The sequence below is a fragment of the Gavialis gangeticus genome, unplaced genomic scaffold, assembly GCF_001723915.1.
Source record: "Gavialis gangeticus isolate Ggan-Ray unplaced genomic scaffold, GavGan_comp1, whole genome shotgun sequence".
Taxonomy (NCBI): Eukaryota; Metazoa; Chordata; order Crocodylia; family Gavialidae; genus Gavialis; species Gavialis gangeticus.
Window position 1 is genome coordinate 114819000 of NW_017729025.1, and position 26034 is coordinate 114845033.

General features: G+C 44.0%; 1 protein-coding gene across 2 annotated transcripts; it reads left to right on the forward strand.

Moving 5' to 3' along the window:
- Nucleotides 1-25673, forward strand: DHCR7 (7-dehydrocholesterol reductase). Of its 2 annotated transcripts, none has more exons than XM_019519458.1 (8): nt 1-95; nt 15256-15361; nt 16274-16496; nt 17058-17148; nt 18278-18491; nt 18815-19019; nt 21070-21201; nt 21807-25673. In XM_019519458.1, the coding sequence occupies exons 2-8, from the start codon at nt 15264-15266 to the stop codon at nt 22269-22271; spliced, it is 1428 nt and encodes a 475-aa protein (XP_019375003.1). In that variant the 5' UTR covers nt 1-95; nt 15256-15263; the 3' UTR covers nt 22272-25673. The 2 variants fall into 2 exon arrangements, with proteins under 2 accessions (XP_019375003.1, XP_019375002.1); XM_019519457.1 differs by having other exon boundaries at nt 11-107; nt 15258-15361.
- The last annotated feature ends 361 nt before the right edge of the window (nt 25674-26034 follow it).

Genomic DNA, 26034 nt, shown 5'->3' on the forward strand with positions numbered 1-26034 from the left:
GGCCGAGCGAGCGGTGCGGGTCGGTGGATGCGGTGCCCGGGCGCGGGCTGACAAAGGGTTGGGCAGCGGCTGTCCCGGCGGGCGAGCGGGCGGCGCGTTGCGGAGCGGTAAGGAGGCTTCGGGCGCTCGGGCTCCGTTTGACAGAGGCTGATTTTGAGCTGAGTCCGAGGCACACGGGTGACTTAGCCTGTCGGGAAGGAGCCGCGTGCGATGCCGCCCCAGTGCCGGGGACGGAGGGCATCTCGCGTGCTGCCAGCTGTCAGACCTGGAGCGGGCGGCTCTTTTCAGCAGGGTGGCTGTGCTAGTGGGGAAACCCATGGAGGAAAACCTAGCACATACCCCAGCTCCCTCCCCTCCCTCCGCCACAAAAAAGCATTATTGTGTATGTGCTGACTTTCTTAAATCCTGGTTTTGTGGCTAGCTCGAGAGCGGGCTAGGTCTGGGCTAGCATAATACTGTCCTACCGTTTTGCATTGCTGTTACGTAAGGTAAGCCTGGGTCTGGCCTGTCTTTGCCGGGCCTTAAGACTTCTGGGTTTATCTTTAACTGGCTTCTCCGCGCGGCATAAAACTGAGCACTGCAATGAAAGCAGGGCAGGATTAACTCATTGGCAAACTAAGCACATGCCTAGGGCCCTAAGTGAAGAAGGGGCCGGTTGTGCTTATTTTACATGTTATAATTATCGAGTGAAAAAAAGTAACATAAATATCCAGTATTAAGTAGGGGCTCATGAGTTTGTTTGCCTAGGGCCCACTAAAGGGTTATTCCGGCTCTGAATGAAAGAATGAGCCATTCTTTCTCTGTTGAAAAGAGCCTGCTGCCTGATCTCATCTGACTTCTGAACAGAAATTTGGGAGGGAAGGGAAACAAAGCAAAAAATAGATGCTTATACAATCACTGTAACATGCAAACTGAGCTATGAGTAAAATTAAGCTTCTTTTTTTCTTCCAGGGACCTAGTTTAGTGTCCTTTTGCTTTTTTTTTATAAGTTATAACTTATTTTATAAGCTACAAGTTTATGAGTTTTATGTGCTAAGGTTTCATCTCCACACACAATTTGTAGTAATTCTGTTTTTAAATGTATTTTGAGCTCTGTTGGCAGGGAGGACAAAAGACCATTTAGGAAGATAGTGAATTATAACTGAAAACATAGATCTAGCCATAGTTTCAGCTTTGTACTAAATTGATTTTGAGGGTTTTTTAATGAGGTGGCCAAAACGTCACTCCTAAACCAGTTAGGTATTCAGCATGTAACATGGTTTGCTGTCCTTATCTGAATTAGTCTTCGGCAAACAGCCATAATTTGCTTTTAGCAGGCCTACCAATTTGCTGTGTTTTTACAGAATGTAAGACCGATATTATAGCCATAATGGTCCAGAAATTATGCAAGAGCCGAGGACTCATCCTAAGAAATTTGTTGTATTTTTATAAGATAGTGTGTGTTAAGGTTTGGGATGGGAGGTAGCTTTGTTTCACTTCATTGCTTTTTTTTGATAATGATAAATAAGACTCTGCCTTCTTGTATGGATAGACAATCCTATCTCATTGCCTACAGATATTTTCAGTAGCAATTTCATTGCTTCCTCTCAATTTTGCAGCATATCTTCTGCCACTCCATCCCAGTGGTGGAAAGCATTGGGTCTACAGATTTCAAGATTGCAACTACAGCAGTTTCTTTCCTAGAATCTGATTGAAAACCAGATGATGGCATTCAACTTGTGCTAGCATAACTATCTATTTTTTGTTACAAACCATTTTTGAGATCCTTGAATGAGTGGAGGGCTGGATAGCCAATAAGAAGGCATGACCCCAAAAGCTATTTTTTTCAGTACTAATTTGCTGAATTGATAGGCTTACTTGAGTTAATGTAGTAAGTAGCACCACCGTTACATTGCTGTAGTGCATCAACATGAGGGATCTATGATGGCACTAGGCTGTTCTTATTTGGGGACTGAGTAACTCATCAAGCAGGGGTGATGAAGGCAGAGATGGGTTCTCCAAGGTAACCTCTGATTGCAGGTGCCACACCAGTTCCCTTAGCTTTCTGAATCTGAGTGTAGTATTGCCAGCTACAGGGCAAGGGCCTCTTAGATGCCATTCCAGGGTTTCACAAGTTTCTGGATCAAGAAGGAGCAAGATTAATTGTTGGATATTATTAAATTAAAATTGTGTAGCTGGCACTTCTTCTTTACAAACATGACTTTACCCACACTGGGTAAGTCTGGGGTAAGGCTCACCACAGTAGGATTGGTGGATGAGTACTTCACCCCAAAGGTACAAGTTCAGTTGTCCTGAGATTTGCTTGCTGATGATGGACTGGCCCAAGTCTGCTTCTGGAGATCTGCAGCAAGATAGAGATGTGTCCCATTTGCCCCACTGATGGTGTTGTCCCAACACTGCTTGGGAGAACATGTTGTTCTTACAACATTAGCCTATGCATGTCCCAAGGGAGGGGAGTGATAGCATTAAGAGGTAACACCCTTTTTTTTCTTTCCTCTATACCACTATGGGTTCACGACATGGCAAAAGGCTGAAAGCATAGATTACAGTAGGCCTCTGGAAGTTTGAGTCTTTTCTGTGCCAACAGTCTAAGCTAGCGGTCTTTAACATGGCTTGCAGGCCTAGTGGGCTATCAGCAGACCACCTGAAGTTGGTGAGGGAGCGTGGGCAGGGATGAGTTGCCTGCTTCAGAATCTGGGGCCCTTGGTCCCCAGTAGACACTACAGGTGGCTGGAGGATGAGCAAGGGCTGGCACTGTCCCGTCTGCTTTGTCCAGGGTCCCGCTGCCACTGCTACCAAGTGCTCTCTCTGGCCAGAAACCAATAAAAAGCAGACATCAGTTTTCTCCCAGGAGACAGTTTTTTTTATCCTGGGATCTTACAGACAGACAAGGACATTATCCCACATTAAGTACCTGTGAAGTATCCAAATTAAGACTTTGCCCCAGAACAGTGAGGACTCATTCATGGCCATTCAGGCTGTGAATGACTATCACGTGCCGGTTTTGATGCGAGTCAGTCAGCCCCAAGATAAAGCCCACATCTGGTTTCAGATGGAATCCAGTTGCTTTGTCAATCATGGGAGTGGCCGGAGCCGAGTGAGTGGTCCAGATTTCCCTCGCCCAGTACAACGGCCACTTCTACAGGTAGGCTTCTTGCCTACGGGTTTGACTGGCTTTTGGTTTCCTCAGGACTCCCTGGGATTCAAAACACTCAAATGGGTACTTAGGTTATTTTGCAGCCATTATAGGCAACTGAGTATTTGTCCCTGTCTGTCCCTATCAAATTTTGTGCATCTCCTGATACTTGAAATCTTACTGGAAGACTTGACCCCTGCAGATAACAGAGATCTTCAGCTGTCTCATCATTTTTTTCTAACACTCATGATTACAGAAGGAAGTGGGACAACATGAAGCAAATGTGATCCCAAAAGCTCATACTACAAAAAGCAACTAAAAGAAAAACCCCAAATGATCTTTCATTAAAAAAAATCATTGTTTTTGAGGGTTGGGATGCTTCAGATGGTTGAGTGTTGGAGACAGGCAGTGATGATCAGTATTTTGTTCAGTTTTTTTTGTTTGGAAAATGTGGGATAACTCTAAAACTGTTTAGCTGGATTGCTAAATGTATGTTATAGCGAACTAAACTGCAGATGCTGGACACATGCACCCTTGACATAGACCCAAAATGCTCTGAGGACAAAACACAGCAAAGGCCAGGGCCAAATTGTTATTTTATTACCAGTGTACACCAGATAGTGCTTAGGGATCATTAAAGCACAGTTAACCCTTAAATGGAATGTGAAATCCAAACACAGACAACTCAGTGTCCTAAAATCAAAGTCTAACTTTATTAGTACAACAAATATTATCTTAGCAGTTTCTATATTCAGAGAGAGAAAAAAACATGTAGTACAATGATCTTAACCAATCCCAGAAGTTACTTTGCTCAGCAGAAAAGGTGCCACTCAGTTCCTGAAGCAATGAGTGTGTCATTGGCTGGGATGGCCCAGACAGGTGTTGAAAGCTGGATTTATGATGACGACGATGGCAACACACTTGACTTTCTTGCTGCTCCTTTTTACGCTTTTCTTTGACTTCACTCCTTTGATGACTCCTTGCTTTTGGATTGGTCTCTCTACAGTCAACATATTGTCCATATTTTATCGTGTCAGCATATTCCTTTGTTCAACAAACCCATCATGGGCATGCCTCTTTATTTGGCCTTTTTCCAGTGTCTGACTTTGGGTATTGTCCATTGGTCTCCCTTATCACCTTTCCTTAACATAGCCAGTCATTTCATCCCTCTGATTCAGCCGGTTAGTGCCAAGTTCAGTTAATTTGAGCTGGTAACAAAATTATTACTATATGCTAGAAAAACTTCTCACAGTGATAGAAAAAGAAAGAAACGTGAGCAAACTCAAGGCCATAAGCTGCTTTCCAAGAGGCAAGGCCAACCGATATTGCAGAAAAGTTCAGATAACAATGAATGCAGCTACACAGAACTTAAGCAATGAGTAAATAAGGCTAAATATAGAAGTAGACTTTAAACAATACTGTAATTCACCACTCTATAAACAGGTGCAACTTTAAAGCATAAAATATGACAAGCTACCCTAACAGGATTAACCCTTTAGTGAACCTTGGAAAACAAACTCGTGGGCCCTGGGCCCATCGAGCACCCCCTCCACATCCTAGTACTGTCACCCATAGGGAGCAGAGCTTGGAGCCACTGCTAGGAAGGAGCTGCTGCGGTGGCAAGGTCAGCAGAGGGGAAGGTAAGGGAAGGAATGTGGATGGGGCCATTTGAGCTGCCACCCTGGGTGGAACGACTAGGGCCCCCGGCACCTGAGGGCCCTAGGCATGTACCTAGTTTGCCTGTGTGTTAATCCAGCCCTGGCAAAGGCCATGTCTCCAGCACTAGTGATTTTCCGGTGCTTTGCCTGCATCACATTCCTGTACTTACATGCAACTATGCTTGTAAAGCTGTTCTTTGTACTATTTACATCCCACATGCAACCAGCTATGCCAGTATATATATATAGTTTTGTCAGCACAATAATGTTTTAAGTAGAGTTGTTTCAGCAAAAATATCAGCTAGGATCACCCCTGATTGGCATTATTACGACACACTTGCAAGCTTGGAACATTTTTTTTTAAGAGTATGCAGCAAGCTACTGCCAGCTGTGCAAAATACAGAGAATTCCAACACTCATAGTTACCCAGACTACTTATCAGAGCTCAGACTAGATGCTGTCCTCATCTCCCTGATCCAGGCCAGGTCTCATGGCATCATGTACTTCAGGGAAGTAAAGGCCTGCAAAACAATAAATGTTCATTATACAAGCTAGTGAGATAATAAGCTTCAGGATGATTGTGTTCCAAGATGACAACGCTCACGGACTTCCATCTAGTTTTTCACATGGTGGTAAGTTTTCCTCACTAAATGCAAGAGCCTGAAGGGCAAGATGAAGTTCAAAAGCACTTGGAGACTGACTATCTGCAGATATCCTTTGCTGTCTTGTGCTTTGGTGTCTCATTTTTTTATGCTAGTGTTGGAGTGATATAGTAGCAGCAATGATAGCGCACAAAATATGCAAGAAGAAAGGATATTTTGCAGGGTTCTTATCTTCTATTGGGCTAACTGCTGAGGAAGAGTTTTTAAGACCAGCTTTTGAGCCAAGAGTTCTTCTTCAACAGACCTTTTCCAAAGGATACATGATGCTTTGAGGTGGTTACCTGCACCCACATCTTAATACCCTCCATGTTTAATTGTTGGGAAAAGTGCTTTGTCCCTGTGGTCATGCTGACCAAGGTCTTGATCTCCTCAGCTGTGTATCCAAGTGTAGTCGCCTTTGTTTCAACAACACATTTTCTTCTAGTAAATAAGATTTCAGAACCTGAAACCCATAGAATTAGCATCTATGGGTAAATCATTTACTCTTGAGAAGTCAATCAGATTCCAGTTTGCCCTTCAATGCAGATTTGCTTATCTCCTTTTCTTGTTGGGAGATTTGCAGGTCAGGGGTACAAAGCTGAAAAAAAGAGGAGAGGTTGAGGTGCCAAAGTAATTGAACCTTCAAGGTATTAGATTGAGAGAAAATACAGGGCCAAGCACAAAGGAGATAAATAGATGGGACCCAATAAGGGTTTCAACTTGCATCGGGGCTGTCCAGCTTCTGAGTGGCAAGGGTTGCATGCTGGTGCACCATATGCGGTGTGAGCTATATACTGTGCTGCACAGCAGGCATCCCCCATCTTTTCCCACCCACTGTGTTGGTGGCCCTGCACCCTGTATACTGCAACATGTGTCTCCTCCATTTGTGTACTGTGCTACACTCTGCATACCATGCTGTTTGCTACCCCTGCCCCCTTCCCATGCTGTACCATGCTAGCATGCCACATGGCATGGGGTTCCTGGGTTTCCCCCATCACCTGGCTGCAGATGTCCTTGGCCTTGCAGACCCTGCTGCCCCATCATCTGGGGGCACAGACAGGCAGTGAAAGCAGGAAGGAGTGGAGCAGTACAGGGGACGAGGGGGGCAGCTCCCAAACTGGGAGCCTGGAGCCCACAGCCTTTCCTCTATTTTTTCTTATTGCTGTGTAGCAAGTATTGATGCAACCCTCCCAGAGCTGGAAACAGTGGAGTGTATGTATCTACCACAGTGTCATACTACAGTTTCATAAGAGCAGTGATGCTTGACGTTTCAGACTGTTCCTCATGCATGAACAAGGCAGGAGGGGAAAAAGCAGCAGGTGGAATAGATTGAAGAAAATGCAGTTTGGGGTTCAAGGATCTGTCTTACTATCTGCCTTACTCTGGTTGTCTCTTTTTATCTGGTGTCACAGCTAGTAGCTAAGGAGTGGGATGAGCTGTGGTGCTCAGAAGCTTCATGCTGTTTCTTATATGACTAACTTAGGTGTTGGGAATAGGGGCAAATCATGCAGTTGAGTTGTGCACCTTTATGATCATGATGGCTCCACTGCCAGGTTGATCTCAGGCAAATGTCTGAGTTGAGCTTAGCCAAAAGGCTGAGATGGGAACCTTTTTTTTGTGTGCAAATTTTATTAAAAACACACTTATCACCCTACACTTTCAAAACTTCATATTTTGAGCATCCTTGTTTTACTAAAATTTCATATTGCAAAAACAACTACATATCCAAACATACAATTACATATATGTAACTCTTAAACAGCATACATCAACTTCCCACAGAAAAACCCTTTCAGAACTCCATTTCTTCATACAGAAAAACTATTACCTCAGCAACCACCTGAAACTCTCTGCCCCTCCCATCAGTCCTCATTGTTGGTTTAGTGAAACGTGTATATCCAGTCCTTTTTCCTTCATTTCTTCTCTGCCTCCTCTTCTCTGATCTCTTCCTTGTCCCAATCAGTATAGTATTTTAGTTCATGCGGTCCCAGCTTCAGGCACTCCAGCCCTACCTTCCCTATTTTATACATCTGCATGAAACCTTTCATCCTGATGTAATGAATCAGTGTATGAAAAGGTGAGCCACACCCATGGACTCTTCAGAGAGGTCTTATATATTTCCCATGTCCTCAAAATTGCAGCTACATGAAATCCAGTGATATGCACTACTTCACCCCTCTGCCTCCATTAGCACCTTGCATATCGCACTTACATATGTTGCATAGGTGAACAATCCCAAGTCTGACAGCCCCCAGCTGCCCATATCTCTTGCTTTGTACAGTTCAGATCTAGCCAAACTTTCTCTTTTGGCATTCCAAAAGAACATACATTTCCCTCTGTACTTTTGCTGTCTGCTGCCATATCAGTGGGAATAAAATTCCTGTATATAGAATAATCAGCAATAGCACAGCCTTAACCACTACCACTTTTCCAGCAAAGGACAGCGTCCTTCTGAACCATAGCTAAAGTATTTGCCATATCCTTGCCATCACCTTTTCCCATGCTATATTATCTTTCCCCTCGACATCCATCAGGGTCCCTAGCATTCTAATATCACTCTCTCTTATTTGAATGCCCAAATTCTCTGAGACCCTCCAGTTCCCTACTCCCTTTATGGTGCTTTTAAATCTATTTAGTTTAACTCCCATCACTTCTCCATACTCTTATGTTTGCTTTAGCACCCTTTCCATCAAAAGTCTATCCCTAACCACTACATTTATCATCCATGTATAATCCACATTTTACCTCTCCCCTTCCTGGTATCTTTACTATGCTTATGACCATATATTTTCTTATTCTTTGTCCTATCAGTTGCATGACACACAAAAAATAGTGGTGACAGGGGGCACCTTTGCCTCATTCGTGTACGGATTTAAAGGCCTCGCTTAGCTTCCCATTAATTTGGACTTGACTCTTCACTCTCTATACAGTAGCCTCATCCAGCATATACATTTCTCTGGGAACCTCATTGTGCCTAGAACTTTGAATATGTAATCATGATCCACTCTGGAATATACTTTTTCTAAATCTAGGTTTGCTGTAACTGACTCAGTTCCACATTCAGCATCTGGGTATCATTAAACACTACACATATGGTTTCTTTCTTGTTTTGCTCTCTTGGATGTGGGAGAGTGTATCTCTGATCACTCCGATCGCTTTGGAGATCCTTCTATCTAACAGTGCACATACTTGGTCTTCATGTATTATCTTCTGGAGGTTTTTCCTTGTCTTCAAAGCCAGCACCTTGGCTATGAACTTATAGTCCATATTAAGGAGTGTAATCGGTTTCCAGTTTTTCAGGAGTTCCTTCTACTCTTTCTTGAAGAGTAAGATCACTAACACCTCTTGTCAAATCTTTTCCTGCCTCCCGGTTCCACTATTTCCTCAAAAACGTCCACTATCTCCCTGCTTACCCATGCCCAGAACTTCTCTTAAAATTCCATAGGCAGTCTGTCTGCTCCTGGGGATTACCCTCTTTTAAAGCTTTTAAGCACTCCTCCAGTTCCTTTAAGCTTCTCTCTTCCACCTTCTTTGTTCCCTCATCCCCTACTTTTTTTTCAACCTCCTTCACCAAATCCTTCATCTTCTTCCTGTCTACTTCTATTTTCTGATATAACTCTTCATAAAATCTTCTTGTTGCCTCTAACACCTCCCCCTGGTTTTCTACCTGGGTACCGCCTTCTGCCCACACTGCCTTTAATTCTCCTTTTGCTGGCTTCACTCTAGCTGAAAATTATAAGGACTGCTCTTCATTTGCTCCCACCCAGGGTGCTTGTGCTAAAAACATTTTCTCTCTCCTCTTTCTTTTAAGCTATCGTTCTATCGCTTGCTTTGTTTCTTCTAGTTCTTCTCATACCTGTCTTCATTCTGCAGCTTCCTTAGCGGCGCCTGCATCTTTCTTTGTAGCTCTCAGCTCTCTTGTTCTTTTCCCCATGGTTCTTTAGTCTTCCTTCTGAAAAATTCTCCCCCTCTTCTTCACCATCATCCATCATTCTCTGGTGCTCTTAAAATATTTCCTCAGTGTTCTCCACCCCTCGTATTGTCTCCTGTGTGCTTGACATCTCCTCATCTTGTAACAGTTGCACATTTGACTTCCACACTCCCTTTCCGCTTATGGGGCTTTTACCAAGACTCAGTTCCACATTCAGCATCTGGGTATCATTAAATGCTACACATACGGTTTCTTTCTTTCTTATCTCTCTTTTGATATAAACACAAACGCGGTTCTTGATTTGTTTCTTTCCACTGGGGTCAGTTCTAGTGAAAATTTTCTTCCCTGCCCACACAACTCCTAGTGACTCTTCTTTAATTATTTGTTACCAATCAGGATGAACTGTGTAAAGTTCCTCTCCTCTTTCCCCTGTTCTGTCACCCGCTTCTATTCTGCAGTTGAAGTCCCCTGCCAATATCTGCAGTCTCCCTCCGACCATGTAAACTGCTAGCTTTCTGAGCAGAGCTTTCCTTCCTTCCCACTCTGGTGCGTATACATTGGAAACTTTTAATTCTACTCCTCCGACTGATAGTATCATTAGCTGCTGTCTGCCACTGATGATGTCTCCCACCTGCTGTGCTTTCACCTCTGGATTCTTGAATTGTTATTGTCACTCCAGGCACTTTGTTTTCATTTGTCTCTGATCACCAGGGTGGTCCCCATTTCTACCTCTTTTCCAAAAGTTTATAATCCCTCTCCCCTGACATACCACATTCTTTCAGGCAGATTATGTCTGCTTGCCACTGCTCCTCATGGTCAATTCCCTCCTTCTCCCCTTCATATGTGTGTTGCTCTTCTAAGCTGCCCGATCACCAGGGATCCTGGTTCTCTCTGATTAAGAAAACACAACTTCTCTAATAAAAAACCCAAAATCCATGAATAAAATTAAAGGCCCCCTACAGCCCCTTGGCTCTGCTCGTGCCTCTCAGTCCTGTCCCCCCGCACAGCCTTGCTAATGCCCCTCACCCCCCACCCACAGCCCCTATTCCCTCAGCCCTGCTGGAGGGGGCCCTCAGCTGCCAGGGCTACGGACCTGGGTCCACAGCTCGCTGCCCCTGCTCCCTCATGCGGGCTCAGGCAAGGCAGCTCCCCGCCACCATGCGCACTCCCAAGGGGCAGGGAGCACCCACATCCCCCAAGTCTGTACGCAGGGCAGATGCAGGTTGCGGGCTCAGGCTCCCACCCTGCTTCTCTCCCCCAGGGCCTCCACAGCCCAGTAGGCATGACCCAGCATGACAAGGAGCAGCAGAGTCGTGCAGAGAAGCTGCTTGCTACTGTTCGCTCCACACTGCCCTGGCGATTTCGCCTCTTGCGCGAGGGTTGCAGTGAAGGCAGAGGTGCAGGGTTGCACCCCTCAAAGCAGTGGCACACACAGGGGGTGCGTCACCAGGGCAGTGGGGAGCTCACAGCAGCAAGAAGATCCCTGTGTGACCCTGCTGTTCCTTGCTGTGCCAGGTCATGCCTGCTGGGCTGTGGAGGCCCTGGGGGAGGGAAGCAGGGCGGGAGCCCGAGCCTGCAGCTTGTGCCTGCCCCATGCACAGATCTGAGGGGTGTGGGTGCCCTCTGCCCCCTGGAAGTGTGCGCAGCAGCTGGCCCCTGTCTCCCTGCCGGGGCCCTGCAGCTGCACATTGTGGCCCTGGGCCCCAAGCACTGCCCAGCTGGGCAGCAGCCCCAGGCCTGCCCAACTCCTTCCCTCAATCTCCGTCTCCTTCCCACTTACCTACTAGAGCTGCTCTGCAGGTTGCCTGGGGCCGTGTACATGTACATGCACGCAGCGCATCCTGTCTCACTGGCTTCCTCCTACTCCCTCCCAGCTCCCTGCAGGCTGAAACTCTGCCGCCGTGCTGGGAACTCATTGCAAAATCTGCGGGCTTCTCTGTTAAAATAAGAAATAAGCATTTGCCTTTGGTAAAAAGTAAAATTTATGATTTACTCCATTTTTCTGTGGGAATCAGAAAACCCGGCTCCCTGTTGATCACTTTTGCAGCTAAGAAGACTTCCATTTTCCCACCTCCCCACCCCTTGCATCCCCCTGCCTCCACTTGGGGCTGGAGCCCAGGGGAGTTAATGGCAGGAAGCTGCTCTCTGGCTCTGACCCTGACTCGCCTCTTTATCAAGGTTCTTCATACTGACTTTCTGTCCCTGAACTTTCTTCTTTTTCCCTGCCTGTCTCTCTGGCTCTTTTCCTTGCTCCATCTCTCCTCTAGCCCCCCAGCACAGCCCCGGCTTAACCCGCCTCCGCCCACACTTCAAGAAGAGCTGGGGCTGTGCCAGGTGGATGGCAGCACTGGAAGCAGATCAGCAGAGAAATTTGGGGTGGATGCAGCATCCTCCCAGCGATGCCAGCATCTACTCTGAGTCCAGCACCTGCCAAGAAGAGCCCTGCACATCCCAGGCTGCAGCCTGCCCCCACAGATCTGGGGGGCACATGCTCCCCCTCCCCCCGGTGCCCTCCTGGGATGCAAGCAGTAGCGGGAACTGCCTCCCCCCTCCCCATGAGCTATGGCTCCTTCTCTCCCCACTGCCCCGCCTGGGCTGCACCTGCCCCCTCCCTTACCATGGGAGGCGTTGATCTACCTTCTCCCCACCCCTTCCCTCCCCACGCTCCTTCCACCACACCGGACTTACCAGCTGGAGGCAGCTGTATCAGATATTGGTATCAGCCAATATGCCTCCTTAAATATCGGCTATCAGTATCTGCCCCAAAAATCTCTATTGGCGCACCCTTAACTATCTGGTAATCCAGTTCTTTAAACCAGTGTTAACAGGTCAATAGGGAGTCTCTTGTACTTGGTATCTTTTTGGATCAGTTCAGAAATGCTGTTAGTACTGCAGACCCAATGTGTTTTAATCAGGTAGAACTTTTATTGGCGTTTATAGATGCTTTGGATCATAGGAAAGTAAGGGTTTGAAGGGACCTCACAAGGTCATCTAGTCAAGTCCCCTGCTGTAGGCAAGATCATCCCCAACTAAATTATCCCAGCCAGGTGTTTGTCTAACTGCTCTTGACAATTTCCAGAGATTGAAATTCCACAACTTCTCTAGGTAATGTGTTTCAATGCTTGACCCCTTGCTCCTCCCTCATAGTCAGAAAGTTCCTCCTAACCTCTAACTTAAATTTCCTCTGCTGCAACTTGAGGCCATTGCTCCTTGTCCTGTCCCATATGTGAAAAAAACATCTCCATCCTCTCTATAATTCCTGAATGCCTTGTGCCTCCTGAGGCTGGGAGGACACAGCAACCACCCACAGGTGGTGGTGTTGGCAGCAGGGGCATGGCGGCTGTGAGTGGGGACTGCCCACAGGCAGCTGCGGTGATGTCGGCAGTGAGGGTAGGCCAAATGGGGACCACCCGCAGGTGGCCGCAGTGGTGTTGGCAGTGGGGGGGATGCCGAGCAGCAATCGGCAACCACGGGCAGATGCTTCTGACTGCACTGGCAGTGGGTGAGGGGGTGGCGAGCAGCAACCACCTGCTGCCAACGCCACTGGCACCTTTGATGGTGCTGTGACATGGTGAGTACAGGTCACCACTAAAATGACCTTGCCCAGCCCCAGCCATGGGTCCACAAGTCCTCAGTGGTGGAGCAGGCGGAAGAAGATGTTAGAATCTCAATGGCTATAAAGGCAGGTGTAGCCTGCAGCGGAATGAGATTCCCACTAGTCATCTTGGTCTCCCTGCCATTAGATCAAGGTCCCCTTCTGTCAAGAGCCATATGAAGCTGATGTGCAGCAGCTTTTCCAAGATGAAAGTCACGCACAGATGTCTTCCATGAAAACAGCTTTTTCAGCACATTCCTCAAGCACTTTGGCGACTAGCTAATGGCAACAGGAGCAGGGTTGTGAGGTCTGAAAGCTTCTAGCCATGAACTGGCACGGAGGCAGAAGTTACAAGAAGGTTGTCTAGCACTTGGATGAGACAGGAGCATGAATGCCATGTAGCCCCAGAGGCTGGGGGGGGCACAGTGAGCTACCGCAGGCGACGACGGCACTGTCGGTGATGGGAGCGTGGCAGCAGCGAGCTCCTGCAGGCAGCTACAATGGTGTGATGGGGGTGGCAAATGGCAACCAGCGGTCGGCAACCACCTGCAGATGCCGCTGGCGGTGTCGGTGGCGAGGGGGGGTGGCAAACGGCAACTGTCCACAGGTGCCACTGGCAACATCAGCAGCACTTTTTGTAGGGGCTGCACCGCCAATGTCAGGGGGTGCACGTGCACCCGCGTGCATCCTCTGTGCATTGCCAGTGGACAGGAGTGTGATTCAGCAGCTGTAACTGCGACTAAGTAGCCTTCCTCAGGACCTGCTTTGCTCTCCTGCACATGGGGAGGGGGCTTGAAAAGGTGCCCTAAACAGCCTGTCTAATACAGTATTCTGTATTTCTTTCTGACTGGATAATTGTGTCCAGTGGGATCATCTTTACTGCAGTCAAAATACTAACAATTTTTGGGATCTGGATCATAAGGACCCCCAAGGACGCACAAAAAAAGCAACATTGATGTCAAGTCATGGGAGACTATTGCCCAGGACTGCCATACATGGAAGAAAAATCTGCTGCAGTGATCTCAGTATTTTAAAACCTCATGACAACAACAGGAGATGGAAAAGCTGCAGCAGCAAAAACAGCATGTCGCAGACCAAGCCAAGAATCCAGCACCCAAACTCCCTGTGGAAGCACATGCCCAAGCTGCAGTAGAGTCCATCAGTCCCGGGTAGGGTTCATCAGCCATCTTCAGACATACAGATAAGACAGTCATGGAAAACAATCCTCTTCGACTGCAAGGGATTGATGAAGACTCTTCCCATTCGCCCCTTGCCCACAATAGTCCAGGAAATAGGAGATAGGCATGTTTCATTGTGCACATGTGAATCTTTAATACTGCTTCTGGGAATCTTTTCCAACTTTTGCTCTGTCTCTATCAGTCTGATAGTTGGAATGTCTGGGTTCCTGTATCAGCAAGATCCTACCTGGGTAAAGTGTGTGTGACACTGCCTTGGAAAAAAGTGTATGGATACATTGGGATTGTATTGTGTGTGTTTTGTGTACAGAGGTGTGTTGAGGTGGAGTGCTTGCTTCTGCTTTTTCTTGTCATGAAAAACAAAAACTGAATTTCTAGTACAAGTTCTGCATGTGACTGGTATAATTGTGACTTCTCCCTTTCATTTACTTTGTAACTGTGCACTTGAAGATAGGATTTTAAATTGGATTGCTTAAAATCTGGAATTAATTTTGTTTACACCCATCTAACTCTTGTTAAATGCCTGACAAATACCCATTGAACATTTTTAATTTTATATAGTATTACTTTATAATCATTATCCCATCTCATCCCTAAAATTCTGGTCTGTAATAACAATAACATTCAGCTGAAGATCCAATTATTATTAAAGAGATTTTCAAAAAGCAGAAAAGGACAGACAGACCTGAGTCCCAAATCTGTATCTTAAGGTGAAAAGGGCAGAATCTTTTATGTGGGGAGGTGACCTTTCAGGCATTATTCACTTACTATAGTTTCCTATCAGTTTTATTAGTGGTATACATGAGAGCATTGCTTGAAGGTGGCCTGCAGAGAGAAAAGTCTGATAGGGATTTTAATGGGGAAGAAAAGCAAACTAATTCATATTTAGCAATGCCTCATTGGGGGAGGCGGGGAGAAGTGATACTTCTAGCTGCAATCTTGTAAACCAAAAAAACATGGTTTCTTTTCTTTTTTTGACTTGTCTTTTAATCAGTCTTACATTTTAGTGACCTTAAATTTTCTCTTCTTTCAATGACAAGGCAAAATTAGGCCCTGAGGGGAAAACAGATGGTGTAATAACCTAATTATCTTTCACATAGGGTTCGATGGCAGGCCCACAGGAGGGAAAATCTTCTGAAGCAAGGAAACATAAAGGCATCTCAAATGGAGCTGGAGCTTCTCAAGGTCAATGGGGGAGAGCATGGTAAGAATGTGTTTTCCCTAATTGTAGACAGGCTCAGAATGTGATATTTTCCTAATCTTACCCATGCAACACTCCTTACAAACACAATCACCATTGATTAAAAACTATTGGCCCTAAAAAAAATAAATAAATTGATCATACTTACCTACACTGTAGCAAAACACACTACATCTATACATATCGTTTACAATGGCAAAGAAGTGCTTTTCCTAGTATAATCACGGTGACATAAGTTTCTGCTGGTAAAGAATATAAAAAACACCACCATCCTAAACAGCATTATTATATTGTCAACCCTTTTCCTTTAAATCTGTCCAGAAAGCTTAATACAACAAATTTTTACTTGCAACAGCTCCCCTAAAAAGACACCTCCTCACAGGTCCAGTAATAATGGATCATTTCTTCAGTGACAGAAAAGTACAGTCATGCTACAAATCTGAAAAACTATTTTGGTACTAGCATAGAGAATAGTTTAGCAAGTCCTGGCTTACCAGAGCTTATGACCTACCACTGAGACTCCAAATATTAGCAAACTACCAAACTTGCAGTACTTTTTCTTTAGTTGGAAACTGAGGCATAGAGATGTTACCACAAACAGTGTGATGTTTTTAGAACTAAGAGCTAAACCTGGATCTGCCTTAATCATGAGACCAGGTTTTTTCACCATAAGTTTTGTGAGCATTTTACAGACTAGGCAACACCTACCCCTGACCTCTCTTCATTCACATTTAGACAATTATTTTTGTACAGCTTATCTTATCTAACATTTGTAATTATTTTACTACATGGAAATGGTCTTTTGTGAACTACATAATATAACAAATTCTCTAAAACTTAATTTCAAAGTGGGGCAAGACCCTTTGTTTCAGTGTAAGAATCCTTTAAGAACCTAACTGTATTAATTTGTTACAGGGAAGTCGACTGTTTTTCCTTGGCAGCAGTCATTATCCTGCTCTTGTTCGCACCACTCATAGTCTATTATTTTATAATGTCATGTGATCAGCATGATTGCTCCCTGACTGAGCCAGTCATTGATTTGTTTGGGGGAAATACCTACCTCTCTGACATCTGGGACAAGACTCCTTCACTGAGCTGGAAAGCTGCTACCATCTATATACTCTGGGTCACTTTCCAGGTACTTACTTGAGTTACTTTTTTACTTACAAAGTTACTTTTTTGGTAAGAAACTTTGAAATCTGAATTAATATAACAAAAGATACTTCATCTTGGTATGGAATGATTTTGTCATTTAGGCAAAGCATAGATGTTCAAGAAACCCAAGGTAAAATTGATTCAATCTTTTCAGTTTTTTCTAAACTACATAGATTGAACCAATAACAAACTGAACTGACAGTCAGTGTTTGGGTGGCCAAGACAGGCAGAAGCCTGCAGTGGCCAGACCAGGAGCCAGGGGACACACGCATGCACCACCCCTTATGGCGAGGCTGCCTAAGGCTGCTGAACTCAGCTCAGCAGCAGCACAGGCCTGATTTGGCAGCCAGGGTCTACTCTATATTTACCGGAAAACTTTACCATTTCAAGCAATATCCATGCTTTTGCCATTTCTGAATATCCGTGTTCTCAAAACTGGGAATTTTTCCAAGTTAAAAGCAAAAAAACCCACCCCACATATGTATCTATAGTGATTATGTTTGTCCTACAACTTATTTATTGTTTTAAATTCTTCATATTACAGGTGATTTTATATACCCTGATACCTGATTTCTGCCATAAGTTTCTGCCTGGATATGTAGGAGGAATACAAGAAGGTGCTGTAACTCCTGCTGGTAAGCTTTCCTTCAATATACCATAAATTGCACATTCCATTTTATAAAGCACAGACAACAGAACAGGTAGCGACTTCAAGAGCTCACCTTGTCCCACCCCCATATGCTTTCTGCAGTACAGCAATATTTCCAGTCATTGTCCATTTTGTATCTGAGCTTTTTCCACATTAAATTCCATTGTATTTATTTCAGGCTACTTTAAATCGTAACTCTGTCTTCTAAAATATCTGCTGCGAAACCCATCCTAGTATCTTCCACAACTTTTTGTGTGCATTCAATTCATACCTCTCAGTTATTAATGAATATGTTAAATAGTGCTAGACAGACCCAGGACACACCCTCTCGGGGAAATCCAATGGATACCTCACCTTTGATACTGAGACATTAATGCCTATTTCTTGATCATGATGCTCTAACCAGTTATGAACCTAGTAGCGTCATATAGACTGTTTCCATATAAGAATACGTCACTTTAAAAAATCATATGCATATTAAAAATGGATGCAAGGGGGGAATGTTAGTGGAGAAAGTGCAGTATGATTGATACCTTAACTAAAAATGCAGCCAAAACCACCCTCTCTAGTTGCAAAGTTATTGACTCTCACCTGGACTATTCCACCAGCAGGAAAATTACTTTGCACCAGCAGATATATTGGGAGAGAACAGAATGGTGATCTCTAAGCCTTGCATTACTCATTGGTTACTCTAAGTGTTCAAGAGAATAGCTAAACACTCTCTCTCAAGTGAGACTAATTTGATCTTTCTACATTCAAGTTAATTTCCTGTTACTTCTTTTGCTTCATAATTAAGTTTGAAGGATTTCTCTTTACCTTAAGTTTACTAACTTTTAAAAATTGCTTTATTGTTGTTGTTTGGGGGGGTGGATAGAATAGGAAAATGAAAACAAAAGTCTAAGGAATAGTGTTGATGGTTTCACTAGAGTCTCTTTTCTACTTGAAGAGGAGAGGTTGCTGTGAGATTTGTATACTTAAGAAAAGACTCAGGGGACAATAGAAACACTTCATTCAGTTGAGGCTCCTGGATAAAACATCTGCGTCCAAACTAATAAAACATAATGTTAATCTTATATTTTTGCAAACAGTTGAAAAATTCAACTCTTCCTTTCTAGGTATAGTAAATAAATATGAAATCAATGGGCTTCAGGCTTGGATCATTACCCATGCTCTCTGGTTTGCAAATTCTTACTACTTCCACTGGTTCACACCTACAATCATTTTTGACAACTGGATTCCTCTCCTGTGGTGTGCAAACATACTGGGATATGTAGTTTCCACATTTGCGATGATTAAAGCCCACCTTTTCCCCACTAATGCTAAAGATTGGTATGTCTTTTTATATTGTAACTGTAGTAGTATTAGAAAATTTAACATATTAAAATTAATTTTGATAAAAGAATACCAGAATGCATTTGTTTAGTCTTTGTTTCTTTTAAATGCTCTGTCAAATCAAACTAACTAGGACTTCAAGTCAGGACTTGCATTTGCAGTGTGCCAACTGCATAATTTTATCTAATGATAGTTTTGTGTTATGCTTTGTTAGTACATGAGGTACTCTAGGTATTAGAAAATGAAGTAAAACTTATAGTCAGAAACTTGATTGAATAACTTTGCACAAAACTTAGCACCTTTCAACTCTCTAATTTTAGTAAATTCACTGGCAACTATTTTTACGACTATATGATGGGAATTGAATTCAACCCTCGCATAGGCAAGTGGTTTGACTTCAAGCTGTTCTTCAATGGCCGTCCCGGTATTGTAGCCTGGACCCTAATTAACCTCTCCTATGCTGCCAAGCAACAGGAACTATATGGCCAAGTGACCAACTCCATGATCCTTGTCAATGTCTTGCAGGTAAGCCTGGAGGAATAAAATGTGAATAAATTTGGAAACTTAAGTTTGTATTGAAAGATCTTGTTGGGGCATACACTGTAGCTTGTAGCTTCCCAAGTACAGACCTAAAGGAATAGAAGTGGCTGCTAGAAAAAGTTATCTAAATAAAGGATCTTATGATTCCATCTAAATAGTTCTTTGTAGCAGTTGGTAACATTTTCCAGCAGCAGGCCACAGAGATCTACCTTGGGCCCAAGGTGGGCTGTAGATTGCCAAGCCCTGCTTTATTGTGATTCTTGCATTATGTCTATAACCCAGTCTTACCATGCAAGGCAGAGGCATGCTTGAGCACATCCTGGATGTTTCTACATGTGCTCTTTACTGTGGAGCTGACCAGCTCCACAGTAAAATGGCACTGTCTACACATGCATCCCTATTAGGGCATAGTAAATTAATTAACTCCGCTTTAGGACAATACTGTCTGGGACAAGTACTGTCCTATGGCACAGTTATTTAGTGCACTGTAATGCATACGTAGACAGTGACCAGGACTGGATGGGGTACAAGAATGCTACAGTGCAGGGGCTGCCTGCTGGCTATCCTTGTGTCCAGCCAGCCCCTCCACAGCATGTTGAGCCAGGGTGGAGCAGCTCTGGGCTGGCAGGCTGACCCACTGGCCTCCCTGCCAGCCGGGGCTGCTCTGACCCGGCTCAATGTGCTGCAGTCCCAGGTGCAACAAACTCCAGTGTGAACTGCCAGAGTTTATTCAGGAAATTAATAGCATATGTAGATGCATTCCCTAACACTCAAATGCATTTTACTGTTCTGTGTGTATTGCTGAGGCAGAGCCCATTATCCTGTCCACTGCACCATCCTGGAAACAATGCAGTGTTTGTGAGATCGCTTATTGGCATGCTGCTTGTTGCATAGACATGTCCAAATGATTAATCATATTTTTAAAAACAATTCTCTGATTTTTTTTGTTTTTTATTCAGCATAAGTTTTTTAAATAAAATGCAATCATCTCAAGATTTCAAGGATTGCTTTTTTTGTAATAAAACTCATTTTTTTCAAATGGCTGATATTTTGGATTTAAAAAACTGAGTGCACAAACAAGGACTTTTTCAAAGATAAAGCAGTTAATTAAGATAAAATAAATTGACAGTAATTTTTTTTAAGATAAAGTAAATTGACAGCTTTTCCAGATATGTAGTACTTGAGGGAAGCTGAAGATCAGCATGCAGCTTTTGGGACAGAATATAAAAGGATAAAAACAGCATTTCAAGGGGTGCCTGTTCTCAGGACTGGAGTGAAAAGGAGAGGAGATGAAAAGAATGGATGCATGGAACTAACAGAAATAAGGCAAAAGGATGCGAAAGGAGGCAACAGGACTTCAATGTGAGGAAGCTGTTTCTGAATTCTTGCAGTCTAGGAAACTTGGGAAGGAAATGAAAGGCTATACATTCATCACCTCTGACAGTGGTGGTGTCAGTTATTGTGTGGTGATTTGGAGCAGAGGAAGAGCTTGGTCAGAAGAGTAATCTGCTAATTTAGGAAGAACAGTTGCACCTCATAAACTGTATATCAAACATCTAACTGTAACTGACAATGACAAGCAATTTCAAAAACTAAGTGTCTTGAAGTGCAGTTCTGCACCATGGTATGGCTGTTGCTAGATCCTGTTTCTAGTATGATTAAATAAACACAATGAGATACTGAAAGGTTGAATGCAGTTAAACAGAACTCCTAATGCTGTATGCCATTATTAATAATAATAAATAGATATTTTCAAAGCAGAGCTGTGATCTTTGTCTATCCAGAGTGTTTCAGATCCCAAAACAACAAATTGGGACATCTGCATTGATTGAAGGTATATTTTCCACTGTGTGTGTAATATAGTTTAATACAGTTATGTTATTTTTTGAAAATACTGCATTTGCAATTGTAGGAATGCAGGACAGTTATCAATCTCACAAAAGTTAAAATTGCTGGGATAGTTTTGTGAACTAACTAGTGATATGCTTTAATAGCAACAGAGCACTGTTCTAAGCAAAATACCCCTTATTTCCAGGGAATTTATGTGTTGGACTTCTTCTGGAATGAAGCCTGGTATTTGAAGACTATTGACATCTGCCATGATCATTTTGGATGGTACCTGGGTTGGGGAGACTGTGTCTGGCTGCCTTACCTCTATACTTTGCAGGTACAAATGTGATTTGCATTGCGAATAGCAGATTTCCTGGAAGCAGAACAAGTTACAGAGTTAAAAGTAAACTTGAAAATTCCAGAAATCTGTTCCCCAGCAGTATGACTTGCATTTTTTAAAATACTTCTAGAAAGTCTGAGTTAGAACCACTGCTGCAATCCGTAGTGCTCAATTCCTGAAGCCTTAACATCAGGAGAGATTAATAGCCATATGTCCTGCCCTGATCCAAAGTGCTGTGTCCTAGCACAGTTTGTCATGCTATTTTGTTCTAACCAGTGCCATAGGAACAGAGAAGAGCTGGCAGAAAGCTGCTTTAGCTTCCTATTCCATTCATACAAGCTGTTGCTTCAACTATCTGTTGCAGTCTCAGTAAGAGTAGAGAGTGGTTTTGTAGATGATTTTTGGCTTTATCTGCAGACATGGCAATACATTTACAATGTGGATCTGAGATCCTGCAAGTTCTTACTCTCACTGATCCTCTCCTGTCAGTTGGGTTCCCACTAGACCGAGAACCTTTTGGGCAGTAAGGATACCACCTATTTTTGGGGAAGCATTTCTCTACAATAATTCACTAACCTCCTTAATTCTTCTTCACTCCGCAGGGTTTATATCTAGTATACCACCCTATACAGCTGACAACAGCTAATGCAGTAGGAATCCTGCTGTTGGGCCTTGTTGGTTACTATATCTTTAGGATGACCAACCACCAGAAAGATCTCTTCCGTCGGACAGATGGCAACTGCAAAATCTGGGGTAAGAAACCGGAATACATTGAATGTTCATACACATCAGCGAATGGGAGCAAGTACTACAGTAAGCTGCTGACTTCAGGATTTTGGGGAGTGGCACGACATTTTAATTACACTGGTGACTTGATGGGCTCCCTAGCATACTGCCTGACATGTGGCTTTGAACACGTTCTGCCTTACTTCTACATAATTTACATTACCATTCTGCTGGTCCATCGCTGCATTAGGGATGAACACCGTTGTTCCAGCAAATATGGGAAGGACTGGAAGCGCTACACTGCTGCAGTGCCTTACCGGCTAATACCAGGAATATTTTAAGAAGAACACAGAATTCCACAGCTCAAAATGTCTCTTTGGGAATGGGAAAATATAAGATACAGGTTCTGCTTGATACCAGCAAAGACTACATTCCATAGAAAATTTGGGATGCTTTTTGGGGAGGAAATAAGTGTGGTTTGAACATTTATTTTTTCTCTAATAGAAGATGTTACCAGTAGCAATTTTGAGCACTGTATTGCATAAATGGTCTGATAGCTAATATTTCTTCTGTAAAGGTCTGACTTGTTACCTTTTTTCTCCAATAATTTGTAAATAAATATTGAGAGACCTTTCTTTTATAATTTTTCTAGCACTAGAAGAAGAGTTCTAAGTAGTATAGGAGTGAGGCTCCAGAATCTATTTCCAATATTCTCTTGCTTTTGCTACTCTTAATTACCTTTTTTTAGGATGGAACTTGATTATACTATTAAAGAAATCTATATAATGTGACAACAGGAGACTGGAGTCCGTGACCTTTGAGGCTACTTCCAGTCTTGAGTTCCATGTTGCTGTGGATCAGCAGTGCTCAGCCCGCTGCCTCCAGGCCAGATTCAGCCCCCACAGTCAAGTAGTTTGACCTGCCCGGCTCCCCATAGGTCCCTGGTGAGCCCTGCAGGCCATGGCCATGAGCGCTAGATCAAGCACACAAGGTCGACATAGGGTCCCAATCTGGGCATGATGGGACTGTGGATTGGCCCTGCACCACTCTTCTGGCCTACAGAGCCAAAAGGTTGAGTGCCACTGCTTTAGATGATGGCTCTTAGGGTAATACTGAGACAGATCTGTGACCCCCAGCTGGCTGCCTTAATCCTGCCCCACTCCAGTGTCTCACCTGCCATTCCTGATGTCAGGGTTATAGTATGTTGGGACACTTACCCCCATGAAGGCCTGGCGTGCTTCTACTGGGGCTACCTTTAGCTAGACCCTCTATCTCTCTCTGGGGCTCCAAACTTCCTGTACACAGCCCTTCTGTGGGGTGCCAACTGCTCCCGACTCTGGTTCTCAGGCACACTGGGCCTGACTCGTCATAATCCATGGCTCTGCAGATCCTGATTGCCTTAAAGGCAATTATCATGACCTCCAGCTGCCCCCATAGCCATGCTTGCAGATTTCACTCCGTCATTTGCCAGACCCTTGAGCCCTACATTGTTTTCAGCCCATGGGTCCCTGACCTGCACTGGGCTGTCTCTAGCCTACAATTACTCAGGCATGACTCATACAGCCTGTCAAGTCCCAGACTCACACAAAGCTCTATCTTGGCCTCAGCCCCTCTCCATCCCTCAGCTCTGGGGATCTCTGACCCATGCCCAGCTGTTGCCTTCAGCCTGTAGCTACTCAGCTTTGGCCCACAGAGCTTACTGCATCCTAGATCCAGGTAAGGCTGTATCTTGGCCTCAGCCTCTCTCTCTCTCTGCTTCTGTCCACTTTGATCCCTCACCCCCTATGGGGCTCTAACCTCAAGAGTGCCCCTCCTAGTCTCCATACCTCCCCAATAGCCACAACTCTGGTCCTCCATTCTCACTCCAGCTGAAGCCTGAGGTTTGTTTGTTCTACTTTAGGTTCTCCTCATTGGTATCTACAGGTCAAGGTTCCTTCCTCCACTTCTGTCTGTGGGCTGTCTCTGACCTAGGATTTGCCTCTGGCTGAGGTTTCTCCCCCATGCTGTCTACTCCCACCTAAGTTTCTAGGCACCAGGCCCACACACTCAGTTCCTTCCTGGGCTACACACAAGACATGGTGTAGCAGATTCCTGGGAACTCCCATCTGCAGGGCTCAGGGCCACACTGACTCCCTGGCTCTGCAAGCAGGCTTATATTGCCCCTGACTTCTCCTCTTCCCAGTCACCTGACCCTGCTTCCCTTCCAACAAGGCTCCGGGGCCACTGACTATGGTTTCCTACTCTGCAGCTGGTGTGCCCCTGCAGTTCTGCCTCATAGTACTAGATGCAAGGTCTACCAAGACACGCGCCACTTCAAGGCCCAACAACTTGATACTGAGGCAAAACAGTGGCAGCGGAGGGAGGAGAAGGAGACCAACCCAGGGCTGCAAATCCCACTCCTCCATGCAACAACATGCCCCCATTGCCAAAGAATATGTGTGTCCAGAATCAGACTCCTTAGTCACCTGAGGACCCATCAAGCCTGACGGACGTCATACTTGATTCCAAGGGACTGCTGCCGTCAGCTAAGTGCAAGGGTTTCCCATTATTCCCTTCACTGGCTTGATTGAGCAGTCTTTCCTGCAGCCTGCACTTTGTCCTCTCCTGCATCCATTATCCAGTCAACTCCCTCTTAGAAACAGGGGCTATCCCTGCCCACCCCTGCCAGTTACAAGATCCTCAATAGAAGTATTGGGCAAGATCCTCATTTGTTATACCAGAGGAAGAGCTAGACCAAACTGATCTAACTCCATTTGATGACACCAGTTGAGAACCTGACTTCCTTGGGATCATCCACTGACTTCTAGTTTGACTTAATCCTAAACTTTCTTTGCAGAGTAACTGAAGAGAAGCTTCGTTATAGGAAAACATTTTTTTTAGTGCAGATAGGGGACTTTGTACCTCTCTCACTTGTGTCCAAAGTGGTAACTACAAAGGTTAGGACAATAATAGAGGCTGAATCCTGGATGTCAAGATGGAAACAAAGTTTTATCTGATCTGACTTTTCTTTTTCCACCTCTTAATTGTTCAGATTAGCTCACTACCAAATATCTGGTCAGAGCTTTACAAAAAGCGTACAGTCCAAAATAACAATGCTAGATGAAGTGTAGAAGGATAAAGGTTATATATAAACAGATAATCAGAGCGATAAGCCCTTCCTGTTAATTACAAGCTTGACAGTTACATATTACATACAAATGCCCAATATTCTCCATTTAAATAAGCAATTAACTTGTACCATGAAATTTGGACTGGAAGACAAATGGGCCTTGTTCTGTTGTCAGACAAAAGAAAACAAAGACATGTATCTATATGCCTTTCTTACAGAGGCTTCTCATACTAACTCGAATATAATAGGTTCCATGTAACTATTAGTTATCTGCTTCAAGGTGAGAGACAGTATTATTGATCTTCCTGTTGACACTGTAGGGTTGGTGTTCATTCAGCTCTGCCATAGAGAGCTGACTAGCATGTAGTAGGATGCAGGCTTCTCCTGTTAGACATGCTGTAAGGTTTTTCTCCCCTTGCATTAACTGCTGTGCTGTACAGGGAAAGTGTTCAGTGGATTATGGACAAAAATGAAATGCAGAGAAAGATGATATAAGCATATAAGTAGGACTGCGGGGCAGTGCTCTGTGGGGCAGTGAAGGGTGTAATGTGAAGAGCTATGTAGCCATGACCCTGGAGACGCAAACAGAGAGACACAATCTTGAGTAAGTAGATTTGACAGCTGTAGATTTCTGCGAAATTGTTATAATATTTAGTAAAAAAAGAGAAAAATATGCTTTTGTTTGGCTGTTTCATTTTTGGTTGTTTTTTACTGTACCTCTAACAATGTTCTTCTGGAATTAAAAGTGCTTTTTAAGTCTACTAAAATCAACAAATTCAGGCTAAAAGCCATTATTGCCAAATATATACATATATATTGTCACAATTAGCCCCTTTGATTGGTAAAACTGCTTTGTATTAATATGAATAAGAAAAGTTCTTATTAATAGTTACATTCAGGCCTTATTTTAAGTGCACGTTTCATTACAGTAACATATATTGTAGATAAATGGATGGTATTAAGTCAATTGTATATATGCCTTGTTGCACTTGGCT

Excerpts from the sequence above, each read along its gene's own strand:
- DHCR7 (XM_019519458.1), top strand. The coding sequence starts at position 15,264 with ATGGCAGGCCCACAGGAGGGAAAATCTTCTGAAGCAAGGAAACATAAA. Across the intron at positions 16,497-17,057 it reads TACTCTGGGTCACTTTCCAG|GTGATTTTATATACCCTGAT; the intron begins GTACTTACTTGA and ends TTCATATTACAG. Across the intron at positions 19,020-21,069 it reads TCCTTGTCAATGTCTTGCAG|GGAATTTATGTGTTGGACTT; the intron begins GTAAGCCTGGAG and ends CCTTATTTCCAG.